The following is a 21,804-nucleotide window of genomic DNA, read 5'->3' as shown; positions in this document are numbered from 1 at the left end:
CTGTTAATAGTTCTTGTTTTACAAAGCTCTTGTTGTACTAACACTTTGCCTTGATTCCACTTTATAACAATCAAAGTCAGGTTTTTACAAATGTGTTGTGGTACATTTGTGGGCGGGACACAATATGGCACTTGCCTTGTTAGTACAGTGGACTGCCATTATAACAAACACGGTTATAACAAAGTTCCAGTTACAACAAAGTAAAAATTCAGGTCGCAACATTATATACTCCACGTATCTTCATTGTTTATTTGTTCGGTTACTAACGAAATTTCGATATACCAAAAGAAAACTGCCGGTCCCAAGGACTTCGTTATAACGGGAGTCCACTGTACAGGCCATTGTTTGTGGCACACTGTCTACAATGGGCATTGTAAAGAGAAAGCGTAATGATCCATGATTAAAATACAAGGTGACACACGTGCACATCACACACATTTTAATGTATGGGATAGAATTAAATAATTTGTGTGAACTCCTTTGGGTGTGTAGTACAGTGTACGTTGTGTTGCCATTAAATTTCCAATCAACATGGCTTGTGGAGAATGCTTGCACTTCATGGACAAAATTTAGACTGTGAACGGCAATGTACAACCAGAACATGCATTAATAGCAGTTGGTACAAGCAGACACCACATTCATGTAACTGCATCATGAACAAGCAATAAAATATCAACAATTATGAGAGAAAACAAATTTGGCTCTTGCAAGAGTTATATATGTCATTAACTTGAAACACTGCCCTGTCCCCAAAGGCTTTATCTCATGTGAAAATTCCTTTTTTCTCTCTTTCTTTCTTTTTTTTTTTAAACACAGAAATCTTATCATTCCCCACAGCTGTGGCCTTTACATGAAAATATGTGCTTACCAGGATGATGAACAGCAAAGATTAGTCCTAACTGTTGGGTCTTAATCGGTTTGATGTCGTTTGTATACCAGGAAGTGCTTGCATTTTTTTTTTTCTCTCTCTCTCTCTCTCTCTTTTTGTAAATCGTATACGCTCCATTTGCAACTGTTTCATGACATACAGTTGTAGGACTATATGATTTAACAGGTAAATAGTAAAGAAGGCAGTTTGCTGACAAGAAGGGGAGATCATTTTACATTTCTTGTCACACGAATAAGCAGAATGATTATCATGTATGCATTGCCAAATAATGTTGGAACACTTACAGTGAATGTCATAGAAGGCATACAGAGATGTACATGGCAAGTGAAGAATGTTCTATAAATCATGGTCATAGTCTGTAAGGAATAACATGGTCATGGTGAATGTACATTTTTATGATGTACACAATTGTACTGAGTATTAGCATAATGTGGCATTATGTGTTACATGAGACTGTAAAAAATAGGTACAGTGACAAAATACTAATATCTAAAGTAGTTTTTTAAAAAAAGAATTGTAACAGTTCTGAATGCTAGTGTTTTTCAAAGTTTGTAGCCCTGTGATACCCATGCTTTGGGATTTATGACTGCTCGGTGGAAAAATCCTTTTTCAGACACAGAAAGCAATAGAATGCATTTTTTTAAACTTTATTTGTCAAAATGTGGAATCGGAAGTGTAAAAGAATGTCACAGTGTAACTTCCTGAGGATGTTGATAAGAGCACACATGAACTAGTGTTGACACAAATCCAAGGAATACTGTTATTCCGGGGTTACTCTGTTTAAGACAACTGCTTCTATTTATATCTATTGCATTAGAAAAAAGAAAGAAAGAAAATGGCAGAAATGAACTTTAAAAAGTTTATAATGAAATGTTCAAATTAAGTCAAGGATGGAAAATGAGATCAACTCTGAATCGTCACCATGTGGTAATAGAATCAATGACACAGTGTGGTTCTGTGTCATGATTCAGATGATATATGCCGCGGTTAATTCCAATCATGACATTGCACTCTCCAACTTACAACCCACATACTTATTTTGTTTTGGTTTGTCTTATGGTATTTTTGTTCATTTGTTTGGTTTTTTTTTTTTTATTATTATTATTTTTTTTTTTTTACAAATAGTAGCAGAGGAGGTGATGAGTGCCATCAATGTTAGAAATACTGTTGACACCGCAGCAAGTTTGTTAGTGATTGGTTGGTACAGATGCGTTTTAGTTTCATCATTTACATTCCTATATGCATATCGTGTACAACCACACTATCCCAGCATGCAATAGGTGACTGAGATACAAGACACTTGTGCAGATATATACCAGTAACCACTTCTGGATCACATCTTAGAAGAGGGTCTCTGATCACTCTGAATGAAGGCAATCACATTTATTACTGCAATTTGTATAATCTGCAATTAAATTATCCCCCCCCCCCCCCATACATAATGTATAGTGTGGAGGATGGAGAATATGTTTATACTGTCGATTTTTTGAAGGTCCAGAAATTTATTGGATATTTTGTAAGGATGCTGTAAAACCAGAAATTTTAGCATACATTAAACTTTCATGAATTTCTCAAGGAGCCAATGAAATAAGATAGTATGCAAAAATTCTTATCTACTCAATACATTGAATGCCAGTGGCAATGCATGAAAGTTTCATGCCACGAAAAAGGCCATCAGCTCCAATTCGCAGTCCTTTCATGCTGTGAATGTTTCTAGTTTGACAGTATATGTACAAAGTTTCTCAATGTGATCAATGGCAATCAACAGAACATAGCTATATACAGGGGCGGATCCAGGAATTCCGTAAAGGGGGGGCAAAAATATTTCTGGTGCCACTTCCGCGTTTGATCAGCAGACGAGCAAAAAAAAGGGGGGGGGCTTCAGCACAATATTCTGGTGGCACTACATTCGAAAATTAAAGGACATACGGGCCTCTTTCATTTTTTCTTTTTATTTCTTTTATTTTGAGAAAAATTTAAGGGGGGGCGGACATCCGGTGTGACCCCCCTGGATCTGTCACTGATATGTTGTTGCCAGACTATGGCTACCTCAAGGCCAATGAACTAATTTGTGCTACTGAATGCTCCAGGACAAGAGTGATGAACAAGACCTTTTTCATTCCTAGCCCACATTTTTCACCCTTTGCTTTGGTGTTCCAATGTATTTTCCTTCTCTTTTATTCATGTAAGTGTCATATTTCCTTTGCACTGACGTTTTTCTATTACCAGTGGGCAAGTACATATCCTGTATACGCCATATATTTAGCAACAAACGTAAACAGAAAAACTGACCAGAAATGAATATTATTTATTAGTGGAAAATTGAGCAAAGAAAATGGGATTCCACAATGGAATCCCGGTGGAATCCCATTTTCTTTGCTCAATTTTCCATTAATATATTTAGCGAGTCTAATCTGTGGCGAATCGAGACTTCCCAACAAGTTTGCAAGTGGTTAATTTCGCGACTACAGAGTACAGTAATAATCAGAGAAATTTATGCATGCAGGAAGTGTTGATATCGAGATCAGAGTTGATCATTTTGCGTGTTTAAATTCGCGGATTGGCACTTGACTCACAAAATTCAAGACAATATAAAATTTGCAAAATATTTGCCGTATACAGTATTAAGTACATGTAGTACTTGGTACAGTGATGGTATAGTGGTGTAGTAGTAATAATCATAATAGTAATAGTACATGGAAATTTGTCAAGACTGACAAATAAGGTGATCTATTCAATCCATGATTGGGGATGATTGGCCATATAATTTTTGTAATGTTCATCAAAGAACAGATTTGTCTTGTAAATTTGCATATTGACAACGGTATTAAAAATGTGCTTAACAGCTTTCATTATAAAATGATGTTTCATAATGGAGATATAAATAGACAATAATGTGATTTTACAAAGTGACGACATATAGACATCACGCATCAGCGAGCACACTGAAATTGTAACCATGTCGTCAAGATGTCACAAATAATAAGTGACAGAAGTTTCCAACTAAGAGATACTTGAGATATTCTCTGCACAAAAATGTATCAGAAAAGAAATAAAAATAGATATAAAAATGAAGAAATAAATGCAGATTCTGACGATATTGATAGGTAATCCGAGTGGAGACAGATCACGTGATAAGGTAATGATAATAATCATAATGGCATGTATAATGATTGTGCGCATCATTGCGACATCCTCCGTCTCTTCCGCAAAATGATTATATAGGAATGAAGAAATTGACAAATGACAAATGCTATCCTTTGCTATCTATGTATCATTCCTTCAAACGTATGTCGAATTTATATTTTTTGTACATTCTGTTGAAAGAAGTGAAAATAAAACCTTTGAATTGAATTGAAATCAAGACAGATTCTGACAATATCAATTGGCAGTCTGAGTGGACACAGATCACGTGATAAGATAATGATAATAATCATAACTACATGTACAAAGATTGTGCGCATCATTGCGACATCCTCCATCTTTTCCGGAAATGATCGACACATTAAGATTACTGAGTCACTCGATCGAGAGAGATAACAAACGTTCGATATCTACGTCACGTAAGAACAATATACGTGGACCAGCGCACATCAGGACATTAGTGTAGAATGTCACTTCTGTGAATTCTGTGCCTCCTTATTCGTTTGTGGTTTTTACCATTCTCTTCAGTTACTTTGTTGCTTCCTTGCAATAGTGTGCATGTATATTTATCATTTGTCATCAGTATGTCCTTTTTTTTGCATTGTCGCCTGTTTGTTTTTCATAATTGGGCAAATGATAGATGACGTACAACATTGGTAAATATCTCTTGACCTGCCATTGTATACATGTGCTTTGAATATGGAGAGAAGATTGTTTGACTGAATAATGATTGTGATAAATACATGGTGATTATGATCTATAAGCACACTGAAGCATTTGTGTTGTGTACACATAGTGTATATTAGATTGACAGAGATTTCAGAAAGGATTTAGATTCTGATTCTTAAGGGACAAATTTGTCCCCTCATCTGGTGCTTTATAAAGTTGTACAAACTCTTTGAATGTGCATATGAGGGCACTGTGGGTCACAAGCTACACATGTCATTATCCTTGAGATATGTTTGTCATTGATAGTCTGTCAAGGAAAAAACAACAACATTGAGCAGTTGTAGCACCAGGAAGGAAATTGGGAACAAAATTTCATACATGACCACAGTGTCCTGATACACAATTTCCTGAAGTACAAACATCTTCAAACCCAGGAAAACTGTAGGGTGTATATTGTTCAGCTTAAAAATACGGAATCAGACATTTTTTTTAAGAACTGAAGTTTTGGTGAATATAATTGTAAGAATTTTTAATGTTTATTTAACTCTTTATGTGCCACATTCGCACATCCGACTCAATCGACGGCGTGCCAACTTAGCATATTCTGCTCAAACGCACAAACCCACCAAAACAAATCGATAAATTGCCAAATGCCGCAGTACAGTGGAAGCGTTTCTCCTGCTTCCATTCCTCTCATGTTTAGCTTACATTTTATGTTGTGTTTGACAAACAAGCAGTGTTCACTACTGGATTTGCTTGTAAATCTTAAGTTTCTGTCACTGTTCTGTGTGCAAAAGTGATGACTTTACAGTAATTTAGCTTCTAGTCATTTAAAAGAAAAACAATCATAGATTTGTCGTACAATTTGCATCAAAGCAAAGCTTGGCATTTTCTCTACAACTTTACTCACTATATGTCCAGCTTAACAGAAATCTATAGAAGTAACATTGATTTTAAAAACAGAATGTTTTTTCAAATCATGACAATGTTGGTGTCTCAGAATAATGTGGCACACAGGGGGTTTCCACCATGGCACATAAAGAGTTAACACATTTTCACTGGATGCAGAACACTATGAAATGTCATCCCTGGGTCAGTACAATATTGGAGTCAAACTACAGTTGTTTGTCCAAACTACTGGGCAGTGGCATTGCAAGTTCAATGAGTACAAGGGGTTTCAAGAATAGATATGTCCTCTAACTGCATCTGAATTGTTTGACTGTATGGTGAAGATTTTTAAGATGAGAAGGGATACTGTTCCATAGATCCAGAGCAGTCGAGATGAAAGCTGTATCATATGTCATAACTAAATCTTTTTTGGATACCTAAATGTTAGTGTGTCCTGAAATTAAAAACTTAAATGGCTTTTGTGTGTGTGGGTCTCATATCCTGCACACCCACTTGCATATCCTATGGCCAATGTTCTCATAATTGTGTTTATACGGTCGCACACTTGTTTACCATTTGTCTAGCGATTTTAGAAATTAACACACCAATAAAGGATATTTACATTTGGGGACTTTAACAAACTATCATTATGGCAGGTCATAATCACAAATTTCTCCTCAGAAACATGCACCAGTCACCTGTGAGTAAATATTTGCAAGTCATTGTCATGCATCACACCCTGTAGATTCATTTGAGTCAAGATCTCCATTGCACCTCTCAAACACTTTTTTTTTTCAAGCAATACCAGATAGATATAGCAGTTGAAAGAGGCCAACAAACTTATAGATTGAGTACCAGATAATCCCCTTTAAAATGTAATTATATATTATACATTCTAGTTCTATATTCTAGAGTTATCGCATTACAATATACATGTATTGAATTATTGACCTATATGCATTTGTGTGGGTATGTCAATTTGTCCTTGACCATTTCAAGCCAATTCCATGAAATGCCAGTATTCAATATCGATGAGACAATAAAACTAGTCATTTAAGACAAGACAGTGAACATGATTTTGACATTTTTGGTTAAATATTTATTGTTACTGTCATGTATAACATATTATGATGCAATGCACCTTCTTTGTATTGCCTTTTACAAACATACTGTGAATAATATACTGAAATTAGTAACAAAACATTGACAGTACACATTGCGACTATGAGGCAAAGTTTGTGTGCTTTGGTGAGCGCAGCCATGGACATACATATACCATGTGGGTAGGTCCATGGTGAGAGCATCAATGCACAAGCGTACAAGAATTCTCATCTAACCTTGGTAATATGGCTGCCAACTTCATGGCACAGACTGTGACAGACTTTGTAGCCTTGCTTCAAGCCTGCAAGACTGTAAGAAGTAACACTTACCTGGTATGCACAAACATAAAACATGAAAAAGAGTAGTAGCCAGACAACATGTAAATATAATAGCATACAACATGTACCAAAGCTTATATTACAGGCAACATACATCTACATTCTTCTATTAAAGTGTCAAGAGAATAAATATGAGTAAATAGAAGTAAAGTACATCTATAGTACATGTTTACCAACAATCAAGTTCTAAGTTGCAATTGCCACATTGATCCCCATTGGGTATAATATGTACAAAAATCATGCCAGATCTCAATGGAATGATTGTGTGTAACCATTAAATATTGTTAGTATTTTGACGTAAATTGTTGTGATTGGTGATGATTTTACTTAAACCACATTAGCCTCTTTGTGTGTGTCACACAACCCTGTTAGTTATCGCGGAAGACCTGTAATTAGACACGCATAATGTACAAGGATACTTTCAAATGTAGAAGTAAAGTACGTAACTGTTGTAGGAATATTGCACTTCAAAAATCAACATGTATATCGAATCGCCCATATCAAGTTTCAAATGTCCAAGAAGCTGGCGGTTTCGTTCTGCATAAAGGCGGAGTTAGGCAGACTCACATTTCATCAATATTGTATCATACTCAAACGCACGTACGAGTTCCATGGTGGTGAGATACTAGTAGTTCCTGGTGAAATCTCTCAGTGGCGGATCCAGAGGGGGGCGAACCGGGCAGGTGCCCCCTTTTTTTGTTCAAACAAAAGAAATAAAAAGAAAAGATTTGTAAAGGCGCCCCCCCCCCCCCCCCCCCCCCTTTACGGAATTCCTGCATCCGCCCCTGTCTCTCTCCTCTTTCTGGTTCAATCAAGACATATTGGTGACTTGGTGCTCTTTGAAAAACAAACCGTAAGTGCTCAGTTAAACGTCTGAAAAGCACCACAAGGAAAGAGTTATTTTATTGAATGTCATGACGTATGTATTGATGCACTTGTAACCAGTAACTTGTCATGTATGCTGAACTAAATATAGAAAGATAAAAACTGTTTTAACAGATCTGAGGATTCAGCCAGCTCATGTTGCAAGTGCCTTAGAGCATGAAGTGTTAGTGATTTAAAGAAAAAAAATAATAGAATGATTTATAAGCCACCATTTACAGTTAACTCCGTAGATTCTAATCCACACCGTTTTTTCTGCATTCAGGAAATGCTACATGTTGGCTACTCTTTAACATTAGGAAGGTGACATAGATTCACGGAAATTAGTGGGAAGTGGTTGATTGACATGCAGCACCATGCATTGCTATGTTTCCTGTATGTGGAAGAGGGAAACGCTGGTGCATCCTTTCATGGGCAATGCCGAGTATAAATTGAGCTGCATCATGGTTTAGCACATAATTCGTGCTGGAAAAGCGTGACAAAGCGTCACAAACACCAATGAAAGTCACATTTGAAAAAAGAAAGGGAATGTTTTTGTTTTGTACTTGTTTCTGTTGTTTGTTTACGGGTTATCTTTATCTCATTTGCAATTATGTGGATAAGACAAAACACATGTTATGATATTTTTCAAAACTATAATACTGGTTCTTCAGGTTCAGCTGTTCTTTTTTCATCAGCACTCTTCCCATATTGTACATACAAAAGAAAAATAAAACAAAACAAAATATATATACATTTTAAAACAAAAACAACAGGAACTGTTCTGCCAAAGATCTGTCTACATCTATTCTATCACAAGATCAAAAATTAGTACTGCAGTCCTTGTTCATATCGTCGGCAAGAGGAATGTCGCACACGCAAAAGTCGTAGTTTCAGCACCAGAATTTACAGCTCGCACCAAGAGAGCCTGGGCACGTCTGATTATTGTTCCATCCACAAGAACTCCAACTGACCTCGTCGTGGTCATGGAATGTTGTCCAATTTTCAGCCTTTGGAAGTTTAATGATCTAATTACCTGCACACAAGCAAAAAAAAAAAAATGACAAAGAGAATCTTATTGTACACAATCAAGATTTCTCTGAAGGAGGAAACTGCATGTGGGTGAAAATTACTTTAAACATCAAAGTGATTTATGAGTTTAATTAATATGTTACTTTCCTAATTGTGATTTTAGTTATCATGCATATTATAAACTCTTCTCAACCCAAGTCAAGTCAAATATGCCAATTTGATCAACATAATGTGATTTAATGGACTATTTCTCTGAGGACTTGCTATTTAAAGGGATGGTATAGTATTGGTGGAGATGAGGATTGGACTTTAACTTTTTCTAAGATACCAAGAAACCACTTAAATAGTACAGATAGCTCAGGCCCCTTTTGATTCCAAATAGTTCAGAGCATAGAATTCTAAAAGGAATTGTAGGTTTATACGTTGAAACTGGTTTTGATATGGCTGAGACATCCAAAAACAAAGTAAAACAAAGCAATCATAATAAAAGGCAGGTCTCACCTTTAATTAGGATAAATATTGCTCTGTTTTGGATATCTCAGCCATTTCATGACCAATTTTCATCAAATAAATGTTGAATTCCTCTTGGAATTACATCCTCTTTCACATTTCATAAGAGGTTTCTCAATATCTCATCAAAAAATGCTAGAAGCCTGAAGTTAGGTTTCAATCGAACTATATCATCCCTTTAAGTTTCATGTTCCTATTAAATGCATTTCATAGTTAGCATTAATTTTACATGCATTACAAATCCTTTGGAAAGCTTTCAGCTGGTTGCTCATATTAAAAAAAAATAAAATAAAAGCTTCATGTAATCTTTGAGTACTTGCTAAATCCGATCAAAACCTGAGGATGTTATACCAATTACCTATCTGCTCTTCTGCCACGACGTATTCAGGTGGAGCCGACGGTGTGGCAAGCTCGTGGCTGAAATAGTTGAGATTCATCTGCGCACAAGGAAGATATAGCAAGGAAGGAAGAAATATAATGAAAGATTATCCAGGTATAAATTTTCACTGAATGCTGCTTCCCAGTTAACCTGGGACTTTGCAACCAGTAAAATCAATAGCTGCAGCAACAGTAACAGCAACGACACATACATGTTGGGGTTGCCGGTGCGGTGACCGTACTTCCCAGCATGCTCATACACAAGCATTCTAATTGCAGTTTCAAACTATCATCTCCTTCAAAACTGCAGGGTCCGGTAGACATTGTATTGCTCTAACCACACAACCACTGCTACTACCCCAACTACGACTACAACTTGTACTACTGTACCACTGATATGATGATAATCTCTCTTACCTCTTCTTTTTCTCTTTTTTTTTTTTTTTTTTTTTTTTTGGTTTCCTGTTTCTTTATCTTCATCTCCGTCTCCATCTCCCCATCATCATCATGATTATTTTTATTTTGTTCTTCACATCCTCTCCTTCTTGCTATTCATCATCCACCTTCTTCACACGGACACAGTCTTATCTCTCCGTCGCAGTAGGAATAGGTGGTAAACCGCCTTGTTTGGGGGACGTGAGAACATGGTACTTACCGATGCCTCCGTTCGGAAGATGTCGTTCGGTGTCACCGCCGGGCGCTGCGCCTCGGCCGAAGTTTGCGCAAATCTCCCCCGGTAAAGGCCGCACACACAGAGGCCGAGACCCACGGCTCCTGTGGTAAACTCCAGCGCGAACACACCCAAGGTGGCGGCTTCGACGATCATGAGCGTGGTCTGATTTTGTAAAGCAATAAATCAAAGGACGGGAGAGACAAAGAAATAATTGATTAGTGAATGATCAAGTGGCATGTTGTAGAATGAACTGAGGGAAAAAAGTTACACATAAAGGCTGAACGGGAGTCAGGACAAGAAAGGATGACGACAGTAGACAATAATGCTGTACGAGGGGGGAAAAAACTCGGGAACGGTGGAAGAAACGTCCTAATGCAGTGAAAACCGTGCAATACTATCCGTTTCCGTCCAGGTTTACTTTGATAATCAGAGTACAGCCATGAATAAAGTGATGGATGTTTTAGCAAAAACGGGTGTTGTGGACTTAAAAGACAAGTCCACTTTCATATACATACGGATTGAGAGAATGCAGCGGTATTAGTATATTACACATCAGTGAAAGTTTGAGGAAAATTGGACAATCCGTTCAAAAGTTACGAATATTTTAAGTATCTGCGCAGTCACTGCTGGATGAGAAGAATACTACAGTGTATGATGTCACATGTGTACAACTATATAAGGAAAATAAAAAGAGAATTTCACAAAACTTTATACTTTTTGAATAAAGTGCACAGTTCTTCGACTTGCTACTGACGTGTAAGGGTAATATTATTCCCCCTGCCTTCTGAAAGAGAGAAGTCGAGTGTTCTTTCGTTATGCGAGAAAAATGGAAATATGTTGAATTTTCTTTATTCTTTCTTTATATCGTTGTACTCATGTGACATCACAAGCTATAGTAGTCTTTTCATCCAGCCGTGACTGAGCAGAAAATTCATAACTTTTTTAACGGCTTGTCCGATTTGCTCAAACTCTCACTGATGTGTTCTACTAATATTGCTGCATTCACTCAACCCACATGTCTACGAAGGTGAACTTGTCCTTCAAAAGATATAGAATATACAGTTCACGAGAGGCAGGGATCGTGGGGGGGGGGGGGGGGGATGGTATAGGGTGCTCATTGTTGTGTACAGGGTCGATTCCTTCCTTCCTTCGATGGGAAGAATATTGAAGCGGAAACCTTGGGAATAAAGGGGTTTTCTTGCGTTCGATTTGCTTTTCCCCTCAATTTTCATTTTAACAAATTAAGAGTGTTACCAGGTCCCTTTCAGATAAGGTGACGATTTCGTCGAGTCAAGATCATGTTTCCTACTGATCGACCTGTAAGCAAAACTCCTTCATAATGTGTCCCTGATTGATAAATCATGATATAACACGTAAAGACTAAATTAGATCAATCAAATCAAAACTATGTGACGTAAACAAAATAAATAATAATTTTAGTATATTGGGCCTCTTGAAGATGAAGGCTTTCAAGGGTGGAGACAGTTGCAATGTAAACCCATATAACATATGAATATTTTGTGATATTTTTGACCAAACCAATGACAGAGATGTGAGGTATTGCATATGGGCTCATCTAATTTGCATCTGTGTGGTTGCGACTGATGATTATTTTTTCGTCGTGGTGACTTCATAATTATAAGAAATTTCAAAAGTTTAGAACTTTATCCTCTTACGTGCGATTTTCATGAAACTTCCAACCATTTCTGGTGTTGCATTTCAGTCAACTTAGTAAACGAGAATGAAACCTAACAAATTTTTGAATGAGTAAATACAGAAATATTTGTAGAAAACGTCGGTGAGGTTTGAGGAAACCGTCGTACAATCTATTCAAAAGTTATGCATTTAAAAGTTTCGGTACCGCCATCGCTGGATAAGAAAACTAACAATAAATACGTGATTTCATGGTGCATGTATAAGTACTGTACAACGATACAAAGAAAATATAAAGAGAATTCAACATAATTATTTTCGCTTTCATGGCATAATGATAGAGCACTTGACCCACTTCTTACAGAAAGCAGGAAGAATTATTTTACCGTCAGCATGATTATGCCAGCAACAAGTGCAATAATTAATATTGTGCACTTTTCATTAAAAATGAAATTTGTGAATTTCTTGTTTAGTATGGTTTTCTTTTTAACAGTAATTCAAATGAATTATTTTTCTTGCTTGTATTATTTATTTATAATAATTAGAAATGATTTAAGTTTGTATGCCAGTTGTTGAAATCAATAAAACATATAAAAAAAAGAATACATGAGGGGAAAGTGTGTACGTATAAATACAACCTGCATAATTGTGTGTTTAAGTGTGTGTGTGTGTGTGTGTGTGTGTGTGTTAATATGTTATACTGGAAGTACAACTGTAGCATTAGTGAATATAGATAATCTTGCTATCATTTTTAAAGTACATTGTATTTCTTTTTTAATTAAATATTAGGGACGAAATCAATTTAAAGAATACTAAACAAAAAAGTGTGTATATGACTGTTATGTCGACAAAATTGACTGCATGGTTTTACCTCTGAAGCGTAACTGAGGCACATTTTAGAGCCGTTGTCCCATCGATCACAGTAGTAGTACCGAGAGCTGAGGGACAGGAGCCGGGCGAAAAGGACCAGCAGACCCGCTGCCGCGACGGTAGTCAGGATCGACATGATCAGGTAAAGCGAAATCTATGACATATGGCACGTGGGGAAAAAAAGAAAGATTACTACATTGTATTATAGACCGGTTAGCTGAACATCGTTCACAGTGTATGGATATTTTCCTCTGAGGACATGTAGAGTAACAAGCTATTCCATGCACCTGAATATGTACAAAGCACTTCCAACACTTAGAACCCAAATTGAATGCATCACGAGTGCTATGTTCGGCAAGCATCTAATAAGCTATCTGCATGGGTGCAGTCAAGAATAATCTTTTGTTATCAAAGAGTGTCCATATTATGACGACCCGTATAGTTCGAAATAACAATGTCCAAATACACAAAAATATATATCATAATCAAATAAGAAATATATACAAACTTGTAACATTTTGTTACTGATAGAGACAGAAAGAGAGAAAGGACATCATAACAGGTAGAATGAGGAAAAGATACAGACAGATAGACAGATGGAAAGTTTGTTTGTTTGTTTGTTTGTTTGTTTGTTTTTATACATGGCACGTACCCCACAGAAAGTCTTTCTTGTTGAGAAGAAACCCGTTATTGCTGTGAAGAAAAACTGGAGAAAATCGAGAAAGAAAAATAATTAATATAGATAGTGTGAAAGCTATGACAACATTATCTATACTGTATAGACCCCTACGGTAAATCTTATATTTTGAGTTATACTCGCAAGGTGATCGACTCTTCTGCATGGTTTGAGAACTTCCTTACAATGCAAATTCAGTTATTCAAAAGGATAACTTTATATATAAATTCCATGAATGTCCCATTTTATACAATGATTCGAATTTGTGACATTATATATATATATATATATATATATATATATATATACATATATATATATTATATTATGTTATATCATAATCATGTATAATCTGTTTGCACTCTCATTACTTCAAAAAAACGTTATTGATTTTCTTTGGGGAAAATTACTCGATATTTGCTCACATTTCTTGTAATTAAATGATTAAGCATCATAAATACGTACTTCTGCATGCTAAATGAAAAAAGAAAACAATGTAAAATTAATGTCTGCACGCTGTTATGGTTCTAGCCAACCCGTATGAGAGGAGGAGTGTCTGATAAAATAAAATCAATAAAAGCACTTTTTACAACGGGAAGACCGCCATAGGTGAGGTAAAATACTTATAGTGCAAGGTAACAGCAATATTTTTGTGCCCATAAAACAAGCCTGTGTCTGTAGAGGACATCACTCTTTACAGTATGATTTGGTAGCAAAAGTACAAAAGGCAGTATTCTGGAGCTTGTTATGTGACATTTTAGACGATTTATCAAGATATCACAGGCTTAGAACGATGTAGAACGACAACGGTAACTTTCCAGTTGTCGAAGAGTTCCTTAAAGGGTGTGTACAGTTGTGGTTGAGGTGAGGATTTAGCTTTTGATATTTTGCGAGATATTCAGAAACCATTCTATGAGATATTGTCATAGAGCATGCATATTCTAAGGGGTATAAAAAGTTTATTTGATGAAAATCGGTTTTGAAGTGGCCGAGATATCCAAAAACAAGGTGAAACAAAGAGATCCTAATAAAGTTGTGGCCTGTAGTCTTTTATCATTATCACTTTTTTGGATATCTCAGCCATTTGAAAACCAATTTTCATCAAATAAACGTTGAATCCTTCTTAAAATTACATGCTCTTTCCTATTTCATAAGAGGTAACTCATTATCTCACTTAGGAATGTAAACAACATGAATCCCCACCTCAACCAGTACTGTACAGCCTCTTTAACACTCATGCGTGCGGCACTCGATCGTGGCGTACATAGCATTGAAATAGTAAACACGGAAGTAACTCTGAATATAATGAAAATGAGATGATCAGATGTATTATTGTAAGTGTCACGAGTGCCAACATGTTCCGTTTATTTGTTTGTTTTCTCAGTACTGACCATGCAGAGCTGGGTGATGTTAATGTACATGTCGGTATAAACGTTATTTAACCATTACCAATCATTCTGAAATATGGCTCAATATTTTAAGAAGGACGTGGAGGTTTACTACGTCATGACCTCACATCCGAATTCATGTTTTCTTTCCAATTCCAGAGCAAGTGAACATTTTTAGGTCGTTTCCATCGTAATCATCGCAGCTTTTGTCATGTAGGAGGGCGATGATAATGCTAAATACAGATAATTTGACGACACTGAAGATGATTTATGCTTCGGTAAATAAGACCGTTGGTATCGTCCTTGTCGTTATCATTATTTTTGTCAGTATTCGTTTTATCACCGTTACAATAATGATAGCGCTTATCACTATACAGTGCGTATAATAAAATAAAATAAAATAAAAAGGTAATCCACCTTTGGAGGGCTACTATATTTCATAATTGCCAGCAATGGAGAGCGCAATGTTAGTTGTGAGGGAAGAAGAACTCTTCCACTTTCCATTGATGCATAATTATGTTGACAAAATGACGTGCATGACTGAGCACATGAACTTCAAAGACAACAATGACAAACTGCACTTTCTTCAAAAGACAGTATAGAGAAAGAGTGGTTCTTCTTTCCTCACAACTAACATTGTGACTCTCCATTGCTGAAAATTATGAAACAGTAGCCCTCCAAAGTTGGATTACCTTTTTGGATATGCACTTAAGATGTCTTCTCAATATCATCATTATCATTACTGTTGTTTTTATCAACATTACCACTATCTTCAACTGAATAACAACTCTATCTATCCTTCCCCCCTTCCTCCTCCTCCCCATTATCATCACCACCATCATCATCACCATCACCACCATGCACCACCACCACCACCACCATCATCACCATCATCATCTTCATCATCATCTCATCATCATCATCTTCTTCCAGTTCATCCTACCAGGTTACCGATCCAGATGGGTATCCCGTGGTATTTCAGACGCCGTTCCTCCAAGACGTACGCGGCGACGCCAAGCCCCACCACGGCCGCCGCCCCGAGGAGCTGCAGCAGGCTGACCGCACAGGCGCCGGCATTGTTATAAGACTCACTCCGCCGCTGTCTGGCTAATCGGCAGCAAGATTCATCCCCCATGTTTTCTTTCAGGTGAAATGCGATATTCCTTGTTTTAGACAAGATAAAACAAAAATAATCAATGCATTTACGAGTATGGATCAAAAGATATCAGAATATTAATAGACAACTGGTATCGTCATTTCAAAAGTGGGGTTGCAGTTCCCATCTGAACTTGACAAACGACAGTATTTTATTGTCCCGATCAACACTTACTGTGAAACAGCATTCGTAATCATTGCTTTTCATTCGTTTTGATCCTCTTAATGTCAATGTTCCTCTCAAGTTCTTCGTAATCAGAACATTTTGCTCGCGTAATCAGCCCAAGATACTCATTTCCGCTTCGAGCTGTCCTGATGACCATTACATTAATTTGTCTCTTCCGGTGAGTTCTTAAGATCCCAAATCTTTATTGTGTGTTTTTTCTGTGAAACTGTATTATCCCAATCAACATACAAATTACATTGTACAATGTAGGTCATTGCGCGATTTGGTAGAGAGCGAGGCACCGCTGACATGGACTATCGCAGAAAAACTATCGCCTTCATTCGTTGGAGCTTTTACGATTAACCTTTATCATGTTTATTCGCCCTCAGTTTCCTGGTTGATGCTGACATTACATTACTGCACAGGACTCACTTCAGTGAGTAGATGTTTTACTCGGGGATCAACCCGGTTCGAATGTACAATGTATACATGTAGATGTAAAAAATGATAATAATAAAAGGTCAAACAATGCGAAAACTACGCAGGTCATTGCAAGCTTGTAAGAAAGGACTGAGTTTCAAGAGCCCATTCGGGGCATTTTTTCGCAAAGCAAAGGGATACAATCTAGATTTAAAGTATAAACTTTACGTTTCCTTTTTATATTATCATCTTTAAGTCGTAACACTTTTCAGTGTACACATAGAGAAGGTGATAATATCTTAATTCGTTAAATTAAACCAGCATATTTTCTAGTTTTATGATGTAAAAGTACATGATTGTATATCCTATCGTACACATGCATATATGTACACGTATACGAGTTGTGATGCATGGATATTTTCTATATACAGGTGTACTTTTTTTATGGTATAATGGCAAAATCTTTGTCTATTCCTTGTTCTCTCCCCCTCTCTGTCCATACCTCCTCCCCCCCCCCCTTTCTACGTTTGTATGTTTCTTCCGTGATATCATACTTGGTAGCCTAATTCACTTCACAACTTGTAAGCTTACATTACAAGTGTATACCCGCACATGACTGATAAAAAAATGACTTGTATGGAAACTTGAGATCGTGTCTTGAGTGGTCTGTTTGCAGAACACTCAGCATTGCTTTCGCAGTGGATCTGATGGTATTTTCATTCGCAGTATTATGGTGGGTAGTGATCTTCTATATTGCCTTCGGATCCTCATGTATTTTTATAGCTGTCCCTGAGTAAATATTACACAATTGCAAGTTCCGTCACAAAAGTTCTCGCGGTGGAGTGCTGGGATTCAGCGTGCGAAAATATGCTGCAGTAAATATAACATTATACAAAGTTGTAAAGGATAAACGTATTGTGAGAGCGCGATTGTGTATATTAATGATCGTTATGATTTACTAATCTCTCTACAGTACATGAATATAACCTTACTTCATTGTGTGCATTCAAAGGTTAATTCGAAACCAATGAAATACAGCAGGTGATTTTTCAAAAATAGAAAATCATGCCACTGCAACAAAACGGTATCCTACATCATAGTATTATTATTCTTGATGGTCAAAGTACTGTGTACATAACCTGTAGTTTCTATATCTATTTTTTAGGGGAAAATGTTTGTACAGGTTCACACAGACGTGATTACAAATTGATGATCCTCATGTTAGGGTCAGATCGACATCAACATCAACAAAGAGAATTTGACGATGAAGTCAGTTAAATTCGTATAGTCGATTCTCACAATATTGAAACATTCACCCATGCAGAAGGGAAAAAACCCGAAAGTATAGCACGTCCCGGATAAAAGAGAGAAATACGAGAAGAACCGACAGAAAGGCAAAAGGAGAGACATAGATGGAATATGAAGATAGGGAGAGAAGAAAGGAAGGAAGGATAATATGGAATAAGACACGACTCGACACTAACTTTCCTTTTTATCATTTTCATTTTTATGACCCATGCGGACCAATAAAATCTGTAAATATGAAATTTTGATTCGAGAAAAAAATGAAGAGGCCAGAAATAAAGGGAAACAGAACAATCTAATTTGAGTCTCAATCGGGCCACCAAAAGATAGCCTTTTTTGGAATTGGATGGCCCGACGTCTATTTTAATGGCCCGGGGACGGCTAATGGTCGAGGCCTGGTCAGACTTCCTTGGTGAAAAGACGCTTGAATGCATCAAATGCTCCGAATTTGTTTGCGCGAATGCGATGCTACAAGCAAAGTCAGTGTCTTCATATCGAGCCATTGTGTATGCACGAATCTTTTCACACTAAATCTGAGCAAAACACATAGCAGCCACAATGCAATGGATATTCCCAAGTTCCAAATTATCTGCGAGTATCTATACCACAGGCAAATTCACGTTGCGGGATGTGAACAAGACCTCACTGGGAATGCATGGCTCCCCTTTCAGAGTACGATAAGTGGTATAATTATATATCCTGGAATAGCCTGGTCTTATCTATGACCCCAAGACGTGAGTTCAAACTGGTATTGACGACTTCCTTCCCTTTAACTTATCTCTCTCTCTTTTTTCCTCGATGTCAACTAATTGCTTCTTATACAATAATCTAAAGCAAAAACGCATGCACGTGCGAAGGCCTAACCAACCATGATTATGTGCATCTGATTATAATATATTTGTCTGTACTTACGTATTACTGCCAGTACTACTGATATCACTATCATCATTGTCACTTCTATTCAACAACAATATTGTAAAGGTATATATTATAATGTACGTTTGTGTCCTATTACATGTATAAGCTATAGGATTATTCTCCAGACCAATATATACACGAGAAACATAAAATGCAACTGACAAAAGCATGCAGCTATACGGTGGAACTCCTCAATCCGGTTTACGAGTATACAGCTGAGTGTTATCTGTCATTTCAAGTGGTATACAGGATCAAGTCACAGAATACCAGTGAATATCATTTGGGTATGCCTGGAGATATACGTTGTACAAAAGTGTATGGGATGTCTGAGACGAGTGTGAATCTCCAGTTTTGTATGCATAGCGCTATATACGGCTGTGTGATGCGGGCAGCGATTTCTTTATTCAACAACAAAGGATGCTGGACGGATCAGCTGAGCATGATAACAAAGGATGAGTAGAGTTATCAAACGCATCACGGCCGCACAGACCACTACAACAGGCTGGCGACTGTATCTGCTCTAATCCATGGTCTTTCCTAAGCTTCTGTCCTCGGTGTTCCAGCTGATCAATATACCGTCGATTTCATTGAACTTAAGGAACGGTATTTATAGCAGTTTCGAGAAAGAGATGACAGAAGTATATAACGGGGTTTGAACGTTTATAGGGGAGTAGGTGAGGCTCACCTCCGTGGTTTTATCCTAATTTGCGCAAAGCCTTCCCATCCCTTGCGTCCCCCTTTCTTAATTTGATACCAATTCTGTATAATGGTGACGGAAAATCCTGACATGATTGTTATTGGCTGAATTTGTGTCATGACAAAAGCGGCTGTTATAATATAAGAAAAGCCGAAGAATTGGTAGTCTTACGAAATCAGCAGCTTGAAGAGAAGACACTGATGACTAACAGAGACGGTGATGACATAAAGCGTCTTCGGGATTATATTCGAGTTTTTAAAAAAAAGACTGAACTCAGTGTGGTAAACTGATTTTAATTCAGGACTATCACGCATTTTATAAAGTGAAAATGATCGCGAAGTTTCGCTTTACGTATTTGGTTTAACACAATAAATGCAGTACATGTACATCAATCTAACACGACGAGATAGAAAAATATACATAATTTATGTTTATAAGAAATGTGTTTATCTTTATTGTAGGGAGAGGCACATCACCAAAACAGGGAAGACTAAGGACAGGGCACACATTTTCATTTTCGCTTTGAGTAATATAGTAGTTTAAGTGGTTAAGTAGTATCCTTCTTCTTCATAATTTGTTTCTTTTATTCGTGAAGATTCTGCCAGAATAGGTTTGCAGGTTTTCCTATTCACATACACAATACATGTAGGGTGCAAGTAAAAACTTCTATAATATAGTCTGGTTCTGGGGTTCCGGGTTTAGTCATTTCATTTTAGTCAGCATATTCCACAAACATGCCTCCTTTCTTACGGCCTGTGTGTTTCGAATAAAACGTGTGGATACTATAATATATAATAATGATAATGCAAAAGCCAACAATATACATCTCAGTATGTTCTTTTTTTTCACAATCTATAGATGGTTTGTGTGGTACATGACTATATTTTATATAAGTATAATATATACACGAATATACGTAATAAGAAGACAATTATAGTAATCAATATTCCTTTGGTATTTTTTTATTTCTCTCGCACTAACATAATGTATCCAAACGTATACAACATCGTCAGGGAGTTTTGATTAACGCTTTCAAAACGGATACTTAGTACACAATTTGTTATCATCAACCACGCACAGGTATTTAATCATGTCAATTTTCTTACCTTCACAGCGTTATGAACCTTTACTGAGAGTGTCTGATCCTTGGCCGTTTCCTTGTAGAATTCAACTTGGAACTCCTAAGTTGATATAAGACTTATCCAGCAATATGAAGTGTCTGGTTACCAATCCTTGGACGTAGTGACTCGTTTGAGCTAATTTATGTCCGTATACATCGTCTCGAATATGCCGGTATTCTCGCGCGTGTTGAGCTTGGTGTGAAATTATAGTCTGCTACCAGTATACCATCCGTGTCCTTTATCTTCCGCCTGCCTCCTTTGATGAGTGTACCTTTCACTTTGGCGTACGTTCTGGGCTGTTCGTACGTCCGACGTGAACAAAGCGTATCATCCTCTGCAGTGCTTCGTGCTTGACGGAAGTTCCGCACGCCGACGTGTGTTCCGATTTAGGCCATCGGAACAAGACAAAAGGAATAAAGTCAGTGTGGTGGTTGTTTTTTGTTAGATTGTTTGTTATTCCTAGTGTCTGTAAGGCGTAATCTCTGCAAGAGCTTTGTGTGTAAGATATGAGGGTGCCTGTGTGTGTCTATACTCGTTTGTGTGTGTGTGTGTGTGTGTGTGTGTGTGTGTGTGTGTGTGTGTGTATAAAAACTGATCTAGTCGCCACGCACGTGTATGTATGTGGATGAGCGAATGGATGTTTTGTATTGGTCTATCCCGTCTTCCGTTATTTTCTTTATTTTACTGCAGCATCAATATAGAGAGACAGAAAGGAGGTGGTGAATGAGAGAGGGAGATTCACATAGGGCTAGAATCAATCGGTTAGGATGTTGCTTTTTTATGTTAAAGGTACTATTTACCATTTGGAGCAGTGATTTAAAAAAAAATGTTTGAGTTATCACATTTCATGCATATTATGTATATAGGTCAGTTGTATCACAGAACATCCTTTATACCATAATTTTGAAATAAAGACTAAAATACAAGGAGATAAATCACCATTTTTCTCAAC

The 21,804-nt window shown here is 37.0% G+C and overlaps 1 protein-coding gene across 1 annotated transcript; it reads right to left on the bottom strand.

The window, feature by feature from the left end:
- Positions 1-8,068: 8,068 nt before the first annotated feature.
- On the bottom strand, positions 8,069-21,019 carry LOC139715604 (uncharacterized). Its single transcript, XM_071627165.1, has 7 exons — positions 20,838-21,019; positions 16,014-16,233; positions 13,659-13,712; positions 13,008-13,160; positions 10,466-10,645; positions 9,791-9,869; positions 8,069-8,926 (listed from the first exon to the last, which is right to left on the bottom strand). The coding sequence occupies exons 2-7, from the start codon at positions 16,203-16,205 to the stop codon at positions 8,919-8,921; spliced, it is 666 nt and encodes a 221-aa protein (XP_071483266.1). The 5' UTR covers positions 16,206-16,233; positions 20,838-21,019; the 3' UTR covers positions 8,069-8,918.
- Positions 21,020-21,804: the final 785 nt, after the last annotated feature.

This window comes from Diadema antillarum, unplaced genomic scaffold, assembly GCF_040938485.1.
Source record: "Diadema antillarum isolate AM-2024a unplaced genomic scaffold, OU_Dant_1.0 scf00000052, whole genome shotgun sequence".
In the NCBI taxonomy this organism is placed as follows: domain Eukaryota; kingdom Metazoa; phylum Echinodermata; class Echinoidea; order Diadematoida; family Diadematidae; genus Diadema; species Diadema antillarum.
This window is presented reverse-complemented; position numbering and strand designations above follow the sequence as displayed.